Genomic DNA, 20,391 nt, shown 5'->3' with positions numbered 1-20,391 from the left:
CGAATGTTGGGGTAATCGCAATTCATGCGAACCGAATGTTGAGGTAATCGCAAGTTAAGCGAACCGAATATCAAGACATTTGGACATGAAAATAACCGAATCTTATAACAATTGAATGTCAAGATAATGTCTAAATAACGACACAATTGTAACATTATGAAACAATGACAATAATATTGTAACAATTACACAATAATGAAATAATTAAGAAATAAAGTTGAAATAATGAAACAATAGCAATACGATGCTGGAGTAATAACACAATAATGGAATAAGCGCAAAATAATGTTTAAATAAAGACCAAATAACCGAATAATGACCGTGACTAAATAATAACCAAACAAGTTTCCAAATAAAGACCAAACAACTAAACAATGTTCAAATAATGACACCAAGCTAATTTTGGCGGTATTCTCACCCCATATGAAAGCGATTACTGACTGAAAACTAGTCTCATGATCAGCAGTTATAAATGTCTTCATTTCTGCACTTATTTAATTGTCTAACAAAATGTTATTTTAGACAAATTTTCTTGTACATTTTGAAAGTTATACATGTTAGTTTCACCAAAATTAAACTTGGTTCATATTTTATAGTGACTGATTTCCAAGTTTCATGATCATACCCCAAAAAAATTGTTCGAGTTATGTCACTGATATCTTTAAATAACATACATGTTAAAAATGTCAAAATCACACTCTGATTACCAGGGGGTAATAACATATACAATAATCCAACAAGATATGATAAAAACTGTGAAACATCAACTAGACATTTTCCTTCAAAGATACCTTTCTTTCATTCAGAATGATACAAACGATGAAATAATGAAAAAATATCAATCATCTTTCATCTTAGAAATTTATGCAAACTGTCACTTGGTAAAACGCATGGATAAAGTGGGGTAACTGGTGACATTAGACAGATATATATTTATAGAACATGTAACATCTCAAAAGATTGGCCAAAATGGGCTAGTGGCCATTACATAATGTGTGTACGACAGGTTCAAAGTTCACACTATGTAACCTTTGACATTCTATTGCATCATGGGTAAAAACAAAATGGCAGTCTAGAAACAGTGAACTGGCTTATGCTGTGTGAATAAAACATGTAGATGCAGAAACTGAGTAATATGAACTATCCATGCGAAGGTGAAATATTTTTTAAAATCACCACTTGAAATCACCATGTGTAAATTGTGTAATATGAATATAAAAGGAATGTATAGACAGGAGACGGGTATATCTTACGCCTTACACTTGGAGAGGTTTCCAAAGGAGAGGCAGTGAAATCAACCGCATTCAGATCAGCTGTAGATATGAAACCATAACATTATAACATGCAACAACATGCATTCCCAATCACCATGGAAACAAGGGAATTAAAGCAACATGAGTTTTACATATTCAAAATGATACGACACAAGAATGATGCAAGTATAATCCTCTTGAATGGCTTAGTCTTTTCCACGAAACGAAACGTGAAAAAAATAACGAAATGAAATTAAACCAAAATTTTGAACGACTTCAAACATCGCCGCGTCACAGAAATAAATTTGTCGAGAATAATTAGTTTCCACCTCTTTTCTGCCTACTTTACAGCTCGATTCATTTGTGCTGACATGACGTGACAGCCATTTTGGAATTGTTGAACACTGATGGCGCTATTCATTTCGTGTTTCACAGTGTGAAATTTTCTCAGATATTATTAGGCCAATGAAACAAAATGCAAAAAGTTAGGGTTAGGTTTAGGGTTTTGTTTCGTTTTGTGGAAAAGACTAAGCCCCTTTGAACACAAAATTCAATTTTAGTTCACCATTCATATAATTTTTTATAGAGATTTTTAAAAACTTTGATCAAGACTGACAGGCCACAGAAAATAAAGTCAATCAGGATCAAAATATACAAAATACTGAAAAATTTGCAAAATATTGCATTAAAATTGTGGCGGGAAAATATATGACACTGAAAGGATTTATTGCATCATTCATTGGTTATACAAACATACACAACAGAAATCATTCATTGGTTATACAAACATACACAACAGAAATCATTCATTGGTTATACAAACATACACAACAGAAATCATTCATTGGTTATACAAACATACACAACAGAAATCATTCATTGGTTATACAAACATACACAACAGAAATCATTCAATGGTTATACAAACATACACAACAGAAATCATTCAATGGTTATACAAACATACACAACAGAAATCATTCAATGGTTATACAAACATACACAACAGAAATCATTCATTGGTTATACAAACATACACAACAGAAATCATTCATTGGTTATACAAACATACACAACAGAAATCATTCAATGGTTATACAAACATACACAACAGAAATCATTCATTGGTTATACAAACATACACAACAGAAATCATTCATTGGTTATACAAACATACACAACAGAAATCATTCATTGGTTATACAAACATACACAACAGAAATCATTCATTGGTTATACAAACATACACAACAGAAATCATTCAATGGTTATACAAACATACACAACAGAAATCATTCATTGGTTATACAAACATACACAACAGAAATCATTCAATGGTTATACAAACATACACAACAGAAATCATTCATTGGTTATACAAACATACACAACAGAAATCATTCATTGGTTATACAAACATACACAACAGAAATCATTCATTGGTTATACAAACATACACAACAGAAATCATTCAATGGTTATACAAACATACACAACAGAAATCATTCATTGGTTATACAAACATACACAACAGAAATCATTCAATGGTTATACAAACATACACAACAGAAATCATTCATTGGTTATACAAACATACACAACAGAAATCATTCATTGGTTATACAAACATACACAACAGAAATCATTCAATGGTTATACAAACATACACAACAGAAATCATTCATTGGTTATACAAACATACACAACAGAAATCATTCATTGGTTATACAAACATACACAACAGAAATCATTCATTGGTTATACAAACATACACAACAGAAATCATTCATTGGTTATACAAACATACACAACAGAAATCATTCAATGGTTATACAAACATACACAACAGAAATCATTCATTGGTTATACAAACATACACAACAGAAATCATTCAATGGTTATACAAACATACACAACAGAAATCATTCATTGGTTATACAAACATACACAACAGAAATCATTCAATGGTTATACAAACATACACAACAGAAATCATTCATTGGTTATACAAACATACACAACAGAAATCATTCATTGGTTATACAAACATACACAACAGAAATCATTCATTGGTTATACAAACATACACAACAGAAATCATTCATTGGTTATACAAACATACACAACAGAAATCATTCAATGGTTATACAAACATACACAACAGAAATCATTCATTGGTTATACAAACATACACAACAGAAATCATTCATTGGTTATACAAACATACACAACAGAAATCATTCATTGGTTATACAAACATACACAACAGAAATCATTCATTGGTTATACAAACATACACAACAGAAATCATTCATTGGTTATACAAACATACACAACAGAAATCATTCATTGGTTATACAAACATACACAACAGAAATCATTCAATGGTTATACAAACATACACAACAGAAATCATTCAATGGTTATACAAACATACACAACAGAAATCATTCAATGGTTATACAAACATACACAACAGAAATCATTCAATGGTTATACAAACATACACAACAGAAATCATTCATTGGTTATACAAACATACACAACAGAAATCATTCATTGGTTATACAAACATACACAACAGAAATCATTCAATGGTTATACAAACATACACAACAGAAATCATTCATTGGTTATACAAACATACACAACAGAAATCATTCATTGGTTATACAAACATACACAACAGAAATTATTCATTGGTTATACAAACATACACAACAGAAATCATTCATTGGTTATACAAACATACACAACAGAAATCATTCAATGGTTATACAAACATACACAACAGAAATCATTCATTGGTTATACAAACATACACAACAGAAATCATTCATTGGTTATACAAACATACACAACAGAAATCATTCATTGGTTATACAAACATACACAACAGAAATCATTCATTGGTTATACAAACATACACAACAGAAATCATTCATTGGTTATACAAACATACACAACAGAAATCATTCATTGGTTATACAAACATACACAACAGAAATCATTCAATGGTTATACAAACATACACAACAGAAATCATTCAATGGTTATACAAACATACACAACAGAAATCATTCAATGGTTATACAAACATACACAACAGAAATCATTCAATGGTTATACAAACATACACAACAGAAATCATTCAATGGTTATACAAACATACACAACAGAAATCATTCAATGGTTATACAAACATACACAACAGAAATCATTCAATGGTTATACAAACATACACAACAGAAATCATTCAATGGTTATACAAACATACACAACAGAAATCATTCAATGGTTATACAAACATACACAACAGAAATCATTCAATGGTTATACAAACATACACAACAGAAATCATTCATTGGTTATACAAACATACACAACAGAAATCATTCATTGGTTATACAAACATACACAACAGAAATCATTCAATGGTTATACAAACATACACAACAGAAATCATTCATTGGTTATACAAACATACACAACAGAAATCATTCATTGGTTATACAAACATACACAACAGAAATCATTCATTGGTTATACAAACATACACAACAGAAATCATTCATTGGTTATACAAACATACACAACAGAAATCATTCATTGGTTATACAAACATACACAACAGAAATCATTCAATGGTTATACAAACATACACAACAGAAATCATTCATTGGTTATACAAACATACACAACAGAAATCATTCATTGGTTATACAAACATACACAACAGAAATCATTCATTGGTTATACAAACATACACAACAGAAATCATTCATTGGTTATACAAACATACACAACAGAAATCATTCATTGGTTATACAAACATACACAACAGAAATCATTCATTGGTTATACAAACATACACAACAGAAATCATTCAATGGTTATACAAACATACACAACAGAAATCATTCAATGGTTATGTGCTACAAACATGTACTGTGTTCGTGCTACATACTTCTTTCCTTCACCATACCTTGAGGGTGAGTGGGTGGCTCTGGGAGGATTAAATTTTTTATTTTCCATTACTGTAAATTACTTTATTTTCATTATTTTCTTTTATATTACATTCAATTCATCAAAAATCAATATAATAAACTTCATATAAAACAACCAAAATGTCATTTCAGTGAAAAATAATTCAAGCCTAGTATTTTACAGAAATTTCAAGAGTCTAAAATTGGGATTATCGGTGTAAGTGTAGCTCATAGTGATTTAAAATTAGTGAGCATATATTGTGGTGAGGTAATCAATCAATCAATCAATAAGAATTGGAGATCAATAGCAAATTATCTTTAAGTATTACTCGTTGATTTTAATCTGCGCTAGAAAATGTTAATGATGAACAATGCCACCAGTCATACACATGTAAATACCACTATCGGATAATAGCAAGTCTGTCAACAAATTAAAATAACAAATAAAAAGCTGAGCAACACAAATAAAGTGTACATGTTCCCAGACCGAATAAATACAATAATAATAATTAAACTTTTGCCAGCAGATGTTTGGCAATTTGATAATTTCATTAATACAAGATTTTCCGAGATTACCAAAACCCAACAATTATTATGTTATAATACCTATCTTTGAATACTGATGTCTGAAGGAAGATATTCCAACCCTTACCTGATGTGGTGTCTGTACGTTTCACCACAGGCTGCATTCCCATACCAGCAGATGTACTAGCAGTTATGGACACTATGTATGTTGTATCTGGTATCAAACCAGTCAAGTTATACGGTGGGCTGGCGGTTATCACAGCACCATGGCTGGAATTTCGGAAATCTACTCCAATGTCATCAAAATCTGAAACATCAGGATCTATGAAGAAAAAAAGAAAGAAAATTCTCATTAAATTGACTCAAATATGTATTCGGTGAGTTATCGTATCAGATCTTGCATTTTATCACCTGTATATCTTGTATCTCTACCTTAAGTAGACATCAGCATATATTCATGAGTACAGCCAGAGTAATATCAATCTTTGCCTGCTGCTCCTCAGATTGATACAAAACTCTGTCGGTAATTACTCATGCCAGCTGACGTCAACTTAAGAGAAAATATTGTGGGAATAAATCCAACAACAAACTTACACATGGCGTAAATATGAAACGAAAATGTGACGTACCTTGTGTGTCAATGACCATGATATATTTAATAGTATAGCCAATAATTATACCATTCCTATCTGCAATTGATGGCGGTTGCCATATCAACAGAAGATAAGTAAAACCCCTGATAACTACAACATCTTTCACTGGTCCTGGCACTGCCAAAAACAAACAAGACTTGCATGAAACAAAAAACTTCATTATTCAATGTCTGTTTATTCAAACAGGTAGATTGTTACTCGACAGTAGAAATAATGTAATTTTCTTTATTTTTACGTATGGGACAGTTCATATTACGAGAATGAAGAAAATGATAAAAATGACAAAGCAAACACTGTGATATAAATCTATCTGATGAACACTTTATCTGTGATAGGAAGCCTTCTGAGACTCTACGTTCTTCATTTGCTTTAAAAACCACATATAAGCATTCAGAACTTTTGAAGAGGGTGTTTTAATTTATACTCACATCCTTCAGTGGTCTTTCCGGTCACATCGTCACTAAATGGCCCACCAGAGTTCTGTCCATTAACAATGTTATAAGCCAGTAATTTTACATTGTACTCAGTGTGCGGTGAGAGATCAGTGATATTAATTTCAAACTGGTCACCATCGGGTATATCAACCATGAGTGCAGTACTTGGGGATGAGTCCGATTTATGGTATATCATAAGATAGCCATCCACAACGCCATTTTTGTGTTCAGCAGCAACTTCCTAAAATATATAATTGAAAACACTTCGAACTATAGCAAATAGGTACACGTATCAGTCTGACGTAAGTACACATGAATGAAAAAAATCAGCAAACTGAGATGAGGTCATTAATACATCATGACATCTACTGCAAAATACTTTATTTTAGCTGGAATAAATTTTCGCTGAAAAGACTTTTTGGCTGTTTTGTATTTTTGATGAGCTCAATGTAAAATATAAAAAAAAAAAAGGAATTTTATTTTTACTGAATTATTTCTTCAGCGAAAATGTATTTCAAGTGAAAATAAAGTATTTTACAGTATAACATTCTTCTGTAATTTAGCATTATGACGAAAATACAAAAGAGTTCAGGGAATTGTAAATACCCTGATTACTTCACCACGTCATGGCAACCGAAAATGAATCTTTCAATTCCAGATTTGTTGAGTTGATCATCCACACCAGGACTTTGTATTTTTGATCTGCATTTTATTCTTACCTCCCAAGTGACTCGTAATTGTGTCGGCAAACCATCAATCGGGAACACCATCACATTAATTGGAGCAGCAGTTGGTACTACAAACAAAGATGATAAAAAAGTGAAAATGATTATTAAGAAAGAAAAAAAAATCACCTTGAGCGGATATTTACACTCTAAACCTGTAAGCAATACTGGTTGGGAAGATGACATTCTTGAGTCACTGCGAAGCCACTTACAAGATTGTGCCTGATTGGGTACCCAACCCCAACACCTTACAGACAGACCAATCAGAGAGCAGCTTGTTTGTAGACAGGTTTTTTCAACGTATCAAATTCTTTCTTCCGTATATGCCTTGACTCAAATGACATTCTATGGACACCAGTGTTTTTGTGAAGATGTTACCTGACTTCCCAACATAAATTGGTTTAATGTATAGCATTATGTGCATTGATATTACCACATTTTCCCAATAGTGTTTCCCAGTCTTAACAAAAACACTGATCCTGTTTCCACTCTTCAATTTCATATACCAGTAATGTTTCCAACAGCATTTGGATAAAGCATCAGAAATTCCATTTTGCCTTATAGTATAAGAAATTCCCATTATGGCCAAGTTTTACAGGATATTGCAATTCATCGTTTTACCATTTGCCATATTTTTTTATCGACAGGTTTGATTATAAAACCTAATGCGCACCAATAGTTGTTGGTTTATAACCAAATTCTCATATAACCTGTTAACAAATTAATTTACACGTGACTGAGACATGATGATGCCATACCTCCAGCTAAGGTTGTGGTGAACACAGGTTCAGTGTATGGACCAGGGCCTTCAGTGTTATGTGCCCTCACACTGATATCATATGCTCTCCATGGTTTTAATTCAGTTACAATAGTTTCATACGTATCACCACTTGTGACGATCATAGTTTCCTCTCCAGTATCTGCCTCAATAAGAAGAACGTCATATCGGGTAATGGCGCCACTCTGATTATCTTCAGCTGGCTCCTACAAAGGGAAGGGAACAGAGTTGCTTAGTACATTACTCAAATGACATTTCATAAGTGTATGTTTAATTATTTTGCTTGTTTACAAAAATCAAAAATTCTTTGCAATATTAGTGTGGAAATATGGGACACCCCCCTCTAATCACTATGACACTATATCTACTACAGCATCTTCTAGCGACACTAGTTTTCACTGGTAGTGCACCCTCTACAGTCAAACTCTAACAAAGTAACAGAGCACCTTTCAAAGTTCATATCTGCCATTAGTGGTAGTGCGCCTTCAACTGTCATAATACACTATTTTCCTGGAAGTAGCAGGACTGGGGTGCAAGCAAGGTGCATGCTCTTACCATGGTGCTAAATAAAAATGTGTTGATCTGCTAATATTTGGTAAGGGGCGACGTCAAAAGATCGATGTCCGAAATCCCAAAACTCCCCACCCCCCACTGAAACTTAATTGATAAATATTGATCATGGAGTCAGACTGCATTCACCATTAAATACAAATTGATAATCGGACAGTAGTATGGCATAGCAGTTGGTTGTAATAATGAAGCGGAATTTACACATACGTTTCAGGGTTCTGCGCATGCTCTAGGTCCATGATCTGAAATGGACCTCATTTGACGCACATATTCACACTCGGACCAAACCATTTTCTCGTTTTGGATGTGTTTTTTTTCATTTTCTGTTATTTTTGTCTATGATTGGATAGAAAAAAAACGAACTGCAAATACTCCAAGGTTTTTTTTGACTTCATTAAAAAATAAAATCGTTTTTGTAGGATGGAAACTTTTTGAGGTCAACCCCACCCCCACCCCCACCCCCAAACTAAAGCAAATCAGTTTTTTATCCAACATCGATCTTTTGACGTCGTCCCTAAAAGGGAATCTTATTTTATCAGGTTGATTGGTACATCCACAAGCTCAAGCATGTTTACGTTGCACACCACACCCAAGAGTTCAAGATGTGCATGCATGGAAAAGCTACATCGTTGACTTTTGACTAGTACTGCTAGTGCGCCCTCTACTGGTACAATCTAACAAAGTAACAGAGCACTCTTGTCAGGGGGGGATTGGCACGAGAGGGCGCCATCTGATCTGAATGGAACGTTTCAACGTCAGTCGTCCGTAGCCCATCGTCAAGCAACAACGTCCTTTTTTACGAACAGATAAAATAATTTCAGCCATTCCTTTACAGAATAATCCTCAACAAAACTTAGGCTACACCGATTTAATTTTATGGATGACATCCACGCGCGCATTAGTTTTCGCCTGTTCTCAAAAAAAAAAAAAAAAAAAAAAATCTCCGACGACGAGTCTCTACAGATCGGTTTTCTGTCCGGAACTTGCCAACTCATATTGTCGCAAAGCGCCGACTTGTCGTAAAACTCGTTTTGGACTACCTCAAAACCAAACTCCGCACAGTTAGATGCGCGTTACGTATAGCGCAAAGACCTATGAGAAAGAGATTGCCTCAAAACATGCAAATTTTGCCATAAATGATCCAACATGGCGACCACACCACCAAAATACGTGAGCATAAAAGTTCAGAGGTGAAACGGAGGGATTGTTGTAGACTGGTACGCAATTGACATTGGCCAGGGAGACGTTTACACAGCTATACGAGAGGTCGGTAGCGGCAAGCGAGTTTCGCCCAGACAACATTGAGAACATATTGTCCAGAGTGGCTGTCCCGCATTTCTTCTGCAATGATGAGAGAAATGGGAGAGGAGTGGAGGTGTATGGTGGCCTAAAAGTCGGTCAGGCGACAAATCAGTTCGATTGCTTTGTCCGCATTGAAGTCGACAAAACTGCAACGAAAGCAGCAGAAGCTCCTTGGCCGAAGTCCCTTACGGGGTGAAGAAAAGTTTCTTATTATTTTTTTTTTCATTTTCTGATTCGGATAATTTGCTTGCACACACATTCAGTAATATTTTGATCATATGACGCATTTTCATCAAGATACATGTACATAATTTTCTGCATCCAAATTTTTGTTGACTCTCTGTTGGTGTTTTTTTTTCAATATCGAGCCTCTTATAATTTGTTACATAGTTGAAGTAGTTCTAGAGCATTTGTGTCTACACTTATGCTTTAGTCTATCTGAAGTGTCACTTTAAAAGCTGTAGTTTGAATGTCAAAGAAGTTAATTTCCAGACTGCTGTTGACAAACTTATTGTTCATTTTTAATTATTTTTTTTTCAATACAGCACAGTAAGTTTTTCTTTATTATTGAGTTGATGTGTATGCCTTTGGCAAAGCTAACATCTGCCTTATCTTCTTGCCTTTTCAAAATCAAAGCTGATACCTGTGACAGTAATACAGTACGAAATGTGTACATCAGCATGTGCCTCCTTCAAATAAAGACTTGTTGTTTTTTTGATACACTGTGGTTAAATTCGTAATAATTGCTCCGTAGTCCTGTGGTTTTAGCAGCATTTTTTTGTTTGGCCGAATTTTTTTTTTTTTCGCCCTCTCGCATTAGTTTTGGGGTCTTCAGAGGATGTCATCCATAAAATTAAATCAGTGTGGCCTTAGAAACATTTCATAGACAAAATACAGGCTCCAAAATTATGTCTATTTCAAAACAATTCAACCGACAACCAGTTTGACGCCACAATTTCTTGCTGGAGCCCGAGTTCTACGCGTGATTTTATTGCGTTCAAATCTGTTCCATTTCAAACTGCGCATACACACACACTGTGGTTCATTGAAATGCATACTAATTAGGTAACTTGTCACTGATAAAAGTCACCGAAAACATTTTGAGCAATTTTGAGCACTAGTACTAGAGTGAAATATAAACGTGCCTCTGCATTCTCCATGAATTTCATAACTTGCTATGACCACGGTAAAGAGAAAACCTGTGTTTACTTTCAATAGTTAGCTGGAGTCTGATCGAAAATGTGTCTCAAAAATTACCTTTACATCATTTTTCCAATTATTTTTTCAGCTCGTAACGATATAATCAATCAATTTAGAACTAACATGTATGCTATCGGAAAGCATTTTGGCACAATTTTACTGAAAAGACGAGTTTTTCATTGCTCATGAATATTAATTTGTGCAAATGAGATGAGTATTTCAACCAATCGAGTCATGCAACTCCCCCCCCTGACTCTTGTCTTGCACTGCTAGTGCACCCTCTACTGTCACAATCTAACAAAGTAACAGAGCACTCTTGTCTAGTACTGCTAGTGCGCCCTCTACTGGTACAATCTCCATAAGTAACAGCACTCCAGTCTAGTACTGCTAGTGCGCCCTCTACTGGTACAATCTAACAAAGTAACAGAGCACCTTCTCATGTTAACATCTGCCTTACCTGCCAGGTGACGTGAATACTTGTACTGGACATTGTCACCGCGGTAACTAAAGTGGGTGAATTTAGTGGTGCTAGAAATTTAAACAATGAATTTAATGTTAGCTTAATGTGCAAGCAATGAATGTGTGATTAATTAATAAATTACTATGAAATAAGATGTATTAATATGCAGTTAATTAAAAAAAATAGTAAAAAAGTAGATACATTAAATTAATGTTATTATTCCTGCATTGTTGTTGCATATAAAACCTACAACTTGGGAAGAACAACTTCAACAGCAAAATTGTTGATAATATTTAGTCTAGTTCAGGCTTGGAAATAAAAAATCTGTTTCTCATATCATTGGAAAATGAGACGTTTTTGATTGAAATGAGAGGCATTTTCATGGCGAGTTTTCCCAAGTTGTCATAGGTGAAAATCGGCACATGTAATTTTGGACATAAATGAGAAACAGAGATTTTTTTCAAACTTTATTTACATGTATATAATAATGATGCTTACAAATAATTAGTGCACTATGTGAAGCTCAATGAAACTGGATCACTTATTGAAAAATTTTTGGGAAATAAAATTTGACACACATACGACATTAACACTGGTCTCTCAGCAAAAAGTTACTGTCTCATAACAAGTTTGTTGTGGCTAGTGATAAATTGTGTCTCTTACCACCATGTAGTGTTTGTGTTTGCACATACTCGGAGTAGTTTCCCCATTGTCGTATACCACCATCGTAAAAACTCGCAGCTCTGACACGAAGTCTATAAGTGGTGAATGTGAGAAGATTTGAAATGACGGCAGTTGAGATATAGACACCAGTTGATTCAATTTCAAGTGTTCCACCGCCTGAAAAAAATCAATCATTGTAAGCAGTTTGTGAGATATCAGTGGAACATACACACAGACAGAGTAAACTCAAAGGCTCCCTTTAAATATTTTTGTACCAGGCAGTCAAAGGGAAGATGGTAAACAATCTATCTATTATTAATTAAGACATTTTTCACAATTACGTAACTATAGCAATGTATATATTTTCATAAATCAGTCTAGGACATACATGTACTATGGTAACACAGAATCAGGGTTCTACACATGCATTTCAAGCATGGCAGCTTGGCCAATGAAATGCCAAGTTTGAACTTTCAAGAAAACAACAGAGCTCATTGGTATGTAATTACATCTGTTGTTATAAAATATATATACAAAGTAAATAGTAGTATTATGCAAATGGGGAGCAATATTTTGGAATTTACTGAAAGAACACTGAAAATGGCATTACACCGTTTATTCCTCACGAAATTTGATTAGGAAAAAACAACAACAACATTTTAACACATGGATATCTTTCTCTAATAACAGGCGATTTTCCATTCAAATGCGAGGTCTTGCGATTTGCATGAAAGACGCGTGCGTCTGTCGCAAAAATCAAATCAAATTTGATTTTGAACTTGATTTTTTTTATTTCGTATCTCACATCGGAAGGCCGATTTTTTACAGGGAATATTGCATTTGAATACCCTTACTTCATAGAAATTGACCATCATCAAATGTGTACAGCACATTATTAAGCATGGAAATATCCCCTATTAAAATACTTTTGCGGTTGTCAAATCCCACATGATGTTTGACGTCACTACAACGCTATGACCTTTCTTTGTCCCGTTTTTATGTTCAATTTCACGCATAACGTGGGATCTCAAAGTGAACGGAAAATGGTCTATTAAAAGGACTGCGAGAACATTCACATTAAAATAGCAATTCTACAATTTAATCTTCTTTTCAAGAATCAATCAGTCCCAGTTAACGACTAGCATACAGTGAGTGAATCTGAATCTGGTGTGTGTGGGGGGGGGGGGGCACAGGACACTCAGTGTATTGGGTTTTCATTCATCAAAACTTTCTAAGCCCAAAATAGACCTACCCATTAATGTAACAAAAAAACGGTGTCCCTGACTGTTATGCATTATAGATTGTACAACCTTGTACATGCCTACTGTACTAACCTATCAAGTCTGTTTGTATGAACTGTATCTCATAGGCTACGATATCACTGTCTCTTTCCTCCGGTATTTCCCACTGTAAATGTATGGATGTTGAGTTCACTCCAATAACCTGCAAGTTCCTAGGTGGTGATGGACCTGAATAGAATGAAGTAAACAGACGATTTCAGTAAATTTGACTGGAAGAAACCATATGGCAATATCAACGTATTAAGGGAAAAAATTCTACATGTTAGCTGCCATGGCTACTGCAACCAATAAAATGAACCAAATTTTCATATAAAACAGCAGGTCCATACAGATGACTGATTGTACACTGATATTGATTTAAAATATTGAAAAAATAATGATATGATTATTTGCATGAATAAAATGATGTACGGTAGTTCATGATATTGCCAATTAAAACTGTCAAAAGAGTAACTACTGTAAAGACATATGGGTTTTTTTGTATGGAAATAATTTTCACTATTTTTTGATCAGTAGAATGTAAAATATTGTATTAACTGGATCTTATTTTCACTGAATCATCCCTACACTAAAAATAGTGAAAATAAATTTGAAGCAAAAATGAAATATTTTATTTATAATACTGTAAAATACTTTACTTTTGCTTAGAATTAATCTTCGCTATTTTCACTGAAGGAATGATTCAGTGCAAATAAAATCCAGCTAATATACCTTTTTTCCTATATTTTACATTCAACTCGTCAAAAATCAGTGAAAATAAATTCCATAGAAAAAACACCCAAAAAAACTTTTTCAGAGAAAATTAATTTCAACTAAAATAAAGTATTTTACAGTATTACACTTGCATTACCTATTCTGTCGGATAAGGTAGATGCTGCCATCTGATTGCTTGGTTGACTTAATCCATATTGATTCATTGCTAACACTTGGAATATGTATTCTGTATTGGATTGCAACCCTGATACTCTGTAGGTCTCTGTCCCACCTACGTACGGAGCAGTGTTAGGATACGTCAGCCAATCAGACGAGTACCTGAACATATATGGAAAGTATTTCAATGTTTAATAATATATTAAAGCATTTATTTTAAGATGTTGTGTTTTTATATCATATTGTTAATGGGTTCTATAATTGCTCTAGAATACTTGAAAAACTTTTTTTAAAGTTCCTACATGGCGGCTACGCTAAATCGGTCTCTTTCAAATTGATCTTGTATAAATATAAATTAGAAAAGTTTTCGCAGTTCTTCAGATGTACGGCTAGCTATAAGATATTGTTAAAATGAATTCTCGTATCAATAAATCTGGTTGTAAGTTTACTTTTTGAAAGCAGTTAATGACCGTTATAAATCGACAAAATGTTTAGTCAAAGGTGTAATGTAAATTGCATTTTGATGTAATTCATACCCATGTATTTACTTTTTTTTTTTACCGGTATATTTCACTTATATCTTTAATGTTTGTTTGTCTTGACAGATCCTGTGAAGAGGTTTTCATGCCTGTGCCATAAATGAAGTGAATATGTACGTGTTGTATGTCAACAGATTTTTCCCTGTGACTGGCTATTTTATTGTTCAAAGAGAAAACTTAGTAGACCCGAACTACTTGTTGAATTCTAAAACTTATTTGTGTATGTAGTTTTGTCAATTTTCATTTCAAAATGAAGGCTCAAGTAGAGCTTCATATTTCTGTGGGAAAATCTCAATATTACTGTTTCCATGGAAACGAGTCAAGTACTCCTCTTTAAACTTTTCACACAGCAAAATGTAAAGAAGGTGAAGAATTAGCCGATGCCGTTCCTAAGAGATAACAATGAAATCATACATAATTTTACACATATAGATGGATCAAAAAAACATGTACTGCATTCAAGTGTTCTTTTTGACTTTTAGTATGTCAAAACCTGGTCTTCAGAGTACTTGACAAGAGTACACATTTTCCCGTTAACAAGGTGCTGTGACCTTTTTTGTTGATTTTAAAGCGAGGGAGTCGTCATCTGCACATTCGTCAGATGGCTATAGCGTGTCAATGTTTACAAACAAGCGTCTACCCATGAGCCTTTGAGTTTTTAGCGTGTGTTGTTATCATCCCTTTGGACTCAATTTCCGCGTGTGAGCAGGTGATGACCCTCCCGCTTTAACAGAAAGGAAATCACTTGGACTTGTTACCTTTGTGCATACTGTATCACATAGTACAAAATAGTCTCTGTAATAGTACCCGGAATCCAAGTCAGTATGACTTCACTGGTAGACACAGCTGTAGCACTCATCACTAAAGGTGCTGTGGCTTTAACTATTAAAACAAAGTACAATGACATTATAAAAAAGCATTCAAGAATATATCAATTGAAATGAACACAATATTTCAGTGATTCTCATCAAGATTTTGAGTTGTGGTATTCTAAACATGAAGTAGACAACTTTTTTTTCAGACAATATTGAGAACAATAATATTTCCATAAAGCATGTATCTAAGTGGTTCAGAAGAAACTCTATCAACAGTATCTTCATTCATTACTAACTTATAAATACAGTGATATCAAAAGGATGAGAAAACATTGTGTAAATTAAACTTAAAACATTTTTTGCATGCTATAATTTTTCCAGCCAAAATTTTTGTGCAACAGTTTCAATAATTCTATGTATTTTTCCATGACGGACATAATTGCCTACAGTCTTTAATAATTTTTTTTGTAAAAATACGAAAAAGTTAATGTAAGATCGACTATGGTAATCAAAGGTTACTGGAGGAAAATTTATTATAAATTCCTTCATAAAATAAAAGCGAAATATATTTTACTAATTTAAAACAATTTTCTTGTACTGTTATGAAAAATGGAAACATTTACATTTTGTCTTTGTTTTCTTGCATTTGTTTTCTATCTCAAAAAACTTAAATAGTTAATTTCATCAATCCTAATATTGTTAAAAATTATAATGGCATACCCCATTAAACACAATAGGAAGTTATCTCCCATAATGCATTGCACATATGCTCAGTAGCACAATATCTGAATTTGCTTTAACCTTTTAAGCACCAACATTTCTCTTTTGGTCTAATATTTTGTCTGTTTATATGCATTTTGCTAAAACTATTTTGATAATTTTGAACTAAATAAATATAATTTCCTTATGGCTACAAGTCATGACCAACATTTTGAAATCATTACGAAAAAATAATGTGGATTTAAAATGTGTGAATGTTGACAAAAGTTGATGTTGGCACTTAAACATAGGCATGTTACCTGTTACTGACAGAGTGAAGAAAGTCTCTGTGGTAAATGGAAATGTGGATGTTCCTTGTATACTGGAATGTGGAGTTGAGGAGCTTTCAACGATGGGTGGTTTGGGTGTTGATTCGTAGGTTTGGTAGGTAGCCTTAGGAGGCTTATCAGGAGTTGAAATGGTCGGTACTTGGGTAGACTGTCGCTCAGTCGCTTTGACTGAATGCATTAGTGAATCTGTTCGAGATGTCTGAGGTTGCGCAATGGACGATGTGGATGTAAGGTGAGGAGCCTTGATGGTTACCGGGGAAACAGGAAGAGCTGTAGTCAAACCTTGTTTCATCCCATGCAAGAAAAGATAACACCATGATAATATCCCCATGCATTATCAATAATATTTTAACATCTGTACATTTCACATATCAAAGCGATTCTTTGTTCACTGTGAGATCTCATATATTGCAAGAAAAACGCTGATTGAACACCTGCCGCAAAAATCTGACAATTGGATTTTGATTTCCTTTTTTTTTTTTCATAGCCCAATGTCGAAATGCTGATCTTTCAGAAGGGAATATGGGATTGAGAAGTACTTACTTCATCAAAATTGAGTATCATCAAATGTATATTTTCGTGTTTGTTGAATCTCAAGCATTGTTTTGACCTTTATTTTACATTGGATTTTTCGCATAATGTGGGATTTCACAATGAACGGAAAATGGTCTAATATTACCCTGCTATTGTTTATATTGGCATTGAAGGGAAAATAAAAAAAAATATTTCGAGAAAACTTCACAGTTCCTGTGTATGAGAAAGTCCTAAACTGTCAAAACTGTTTTTCTGATTTATAAAACAATACAGAGTACATGCACTTCTAAGAACCTATGAAACTATGTAGACATGATAGCCTTAAAATGTGCAGAGCGACTGTGCAGTGGCCAATATATGATGTTCATGCAGAGTCCATAACAGGAAAACAGATTTCAAAACCATGTGGGGGTTATAGCACCCTCACACTATCATTAGCAAAGAAATAGAAGAGGGAGGTTCACTTGTGCAGTTCTGTCCCTGATTGCGTATATTCATCTACAATTTTTTCTCTAAGATTTAAATAGTACACCTCCCTTTCCCTTTATATTGTTTGTTATCCATGAAAGCTCTGTACAGTGCAGTTATGAATGTATATCTGGGTATATGTGTTTGAAATCCTAAATCTTACCTGATACCGTAAGTTGAAATGTGGTTCTGCCACTACCAGCAGGATTATGAGCAATACAATGATATTCTCCTATAACATAAATACACAGATAGTTTTATACTTGTATTAAGATAGCAAGAAAGAAGTGATGGCCTATTTGAATACAGATTTTTGTCTGTGAATTTAGTTCAAAACATGATTCTGCATATATTTTTCAAAAACCTGGATCTAGAGGAACAACTTCATAAATAATTATATTTTATTTTTTAAAACAATTAACTTTTTCACCATTATTCTGCACTTTTTTTTATATTCTTCACTATTTCTGGAAATGAATCCTAATTTTGGAGCCAATAGACAAAATTTGAGTTAATTTTCAGTTTTTTACTCAAAAAATGTGACTATTTTTGTCCCAATCCTATAAAGGGAAGTGCAGAATATAAACAAGACTATTTTGTGAATTTGTGATGAAAAAGATGGAACGGGTGGTGAAAAATTTAAACCTACAATTATCAGACATCTGCAAAATTCCTAGCTGAAATTCCCACAATGCATTGTTCATCAATGGTTCATTCTTCCAAATGTTACAAACCCTGAATTAATGACCCTGACTTTGAAATCCCTTAAATTATTCAATTGTGAAAATTTCTAGAAACAAAAAAAGAATTGTTTACAGAATCTATTGTTACCAATACAACACAAAATTATTTCATCGAGTTAGTATTATATTTTCGGTCTTGTGTCCAATTTTATGTGTTTATTGACTATTTTCAGTTAGCTGATCTTTTGCATAGACTGAGTCTAATATAATACACACCCGTAATGTGTTCATCAACATTGAACTTCATAAATACATTTAATTTAATTTAAAAGTATTTAAACCATACTAAATACTTTGTCTAGTCAGGGAAATTAGAACTGACAGGAAACATAATCACAATACCTTCATCACTGGCTAAAACTGGACTAATCTGCAATGTATTGTGGGTAGGTAAAGTCAGTCGGGTATCTGGTGTAATTGAATCATCCCCTTTTAGCCATTGGATAGATGGCTCAGGTTTACCCTGTGCATTACATGTCATCAACAGAGTCTCTCCTTGTTCTATGAGGACATCTTCAAGTGGGTTCACTGATGGCACAACTACATATTTAACAAAATATTCATTACTATTATTGCGCTACGATGAATCACTTTCATTGAAAATGAAATATAGATAAAAATATATATATTAAATTTTGTTATTTGATACTGCTACTGATGACTAAATTTTATTATGATTTATCGTAAATCAAAATTGTTTGTTTTTGCAGAACACTGTTGAATATTTTTTCAGTGAAAAAAGAGAAAAAAATCTTGGAGGATTTCATTTTTCCATTGAACAATTGTGTAAATGCTAAAAGAACACAGTTTTTGCTCATAATCAACAGCAATGAAATGTATTCATCAAAATAATGTATTGATAAACAAAAATTACATCCACATTGCATTTTTACCAATTCAACACAAATGAATTCACTCTCCTCATCACATACAACAACCACCTAGCATTCTCTGGCCAAAACTGTTCATTCTCCTCATCACATACAACAACCACCTAGAATTCTCTGGCCAATACTGTTCATTCTTCTCATCACATACAACAACCACTTAGAATTCTCTGGCCAATACTGTTCACTCTCCTCATCACATACAACAATCACCTAGAATTCTCTGGCCAATACTGTTCACTCTCCTCATCACATACAACAATCACCTAGAATTCTCTGGCCAATACTGTTCATTCTTTTCATCACATACAACAACCACTTAGAATTCTCTGACCAATACTGTTCACTCTCCTCATCACATACAACAATCACCTTGAATTCTCTGGCCAATACTGTTCACTCTCCTCATCACATACAACAACCACCCAGAATTCTCTGGTCAAAACTATTCACTCTTCTCATCACATACAACAACCACCTAGAATTCTCTGGCCAATACTGTTCATTCTTCTCCTCACATATAACAACCACCTAGAATTCACTGGCCAATACTATTCACTCTACTCATCACATATAACAACCACCTAGAATTCTCTGGCCAATACTATTCACTCTCCTCATCACATACAACAACCA

General features: G+C 33.6%; 1 protein-coding gene across 2 annotated transcripts in view; it reads right to left on the bottom strand.

Moving 5' to 3' along the window:
* LOC100374680 (protein sidekick-1-like) overlaps positions 1–20,391 on the bottom strand; it is a 101,614-nt gene that overhangs the window by 34,108 nt on the left and 47,115 nt on the right. The window contains exons 12-25 of one of the 2 annotated variants that reach the window (XM_085492194.1): positions 19,211–19,408; positions 18,289–18,357; positions 17,094–17,405; positions 16,018–16,141; positions 14,701–14,882; positions 13,884–14,018; positions 12,550–12,726; positions 11,884–11,954; positions 8,335–8,560; positions 7,571–7,647; positions 6,846–7,092; positions 6,394–6,534; positions 5,892–6,086; positions 1,254–1,313 (exon numbers count right to left, since the gene is read on the bottom strand). In XM_085492194.1, coding sequence (XP_085348320.1) covers positions 1,254–1,313; positions 5,892–6,086; positions 6,394–6,534; positions 6,846–7,092; positions 7,571–7,647; positions 8,335–8,560; positions 11,884–11,954; positions 12,550–12,726; positions 13,884–14,018; positions 14,701–14,882; positions 16,018–16,141; positions 17,094–17,405; positions 18,289–18,357; positions 19,211–19,408 — 2,214 coding nt within the window. The remainder of the gene's footprint in view (positions 1–1,253; positions 1,314–5,891; positions 6,087–6,393; positions 6,535–6,845; positions 7,093–7,570; positions 7,648–8,334; positions 8,561–11,883; positions 11,955–12,549; positions 12,727–13,883; positions 14,019–14,700; positions 14,883–16,017; positions 16,142–17,093; positions 17,406–18,288; positions 18,358–19,210; positions 19,409–20,391) is intronic. The other variant, XM_085492195.1, reaches the window with a different exon arrangement.

The sequence above is a fragment of the Saccoglossus kowalevskii genome, chromosome 17 (assembly GCF_978046115.1).
Source record: "Saccoglossus kowalevskii chromosome 17, keSacKowa6.1, whole genome shotgun sequence".
Taxonomy (NCBI): Eukaryota; Metazoa; Hemichordata; class Enteropneusta; family Harrimaniidae; genus Saccoglossus; species Saccoglossus kowalevskii.
The sequence above is the reverse complement of the archived record's forward strand: the minus strand, read 5'-3'. Positions and strand labels throughout refer to the sequence as shown.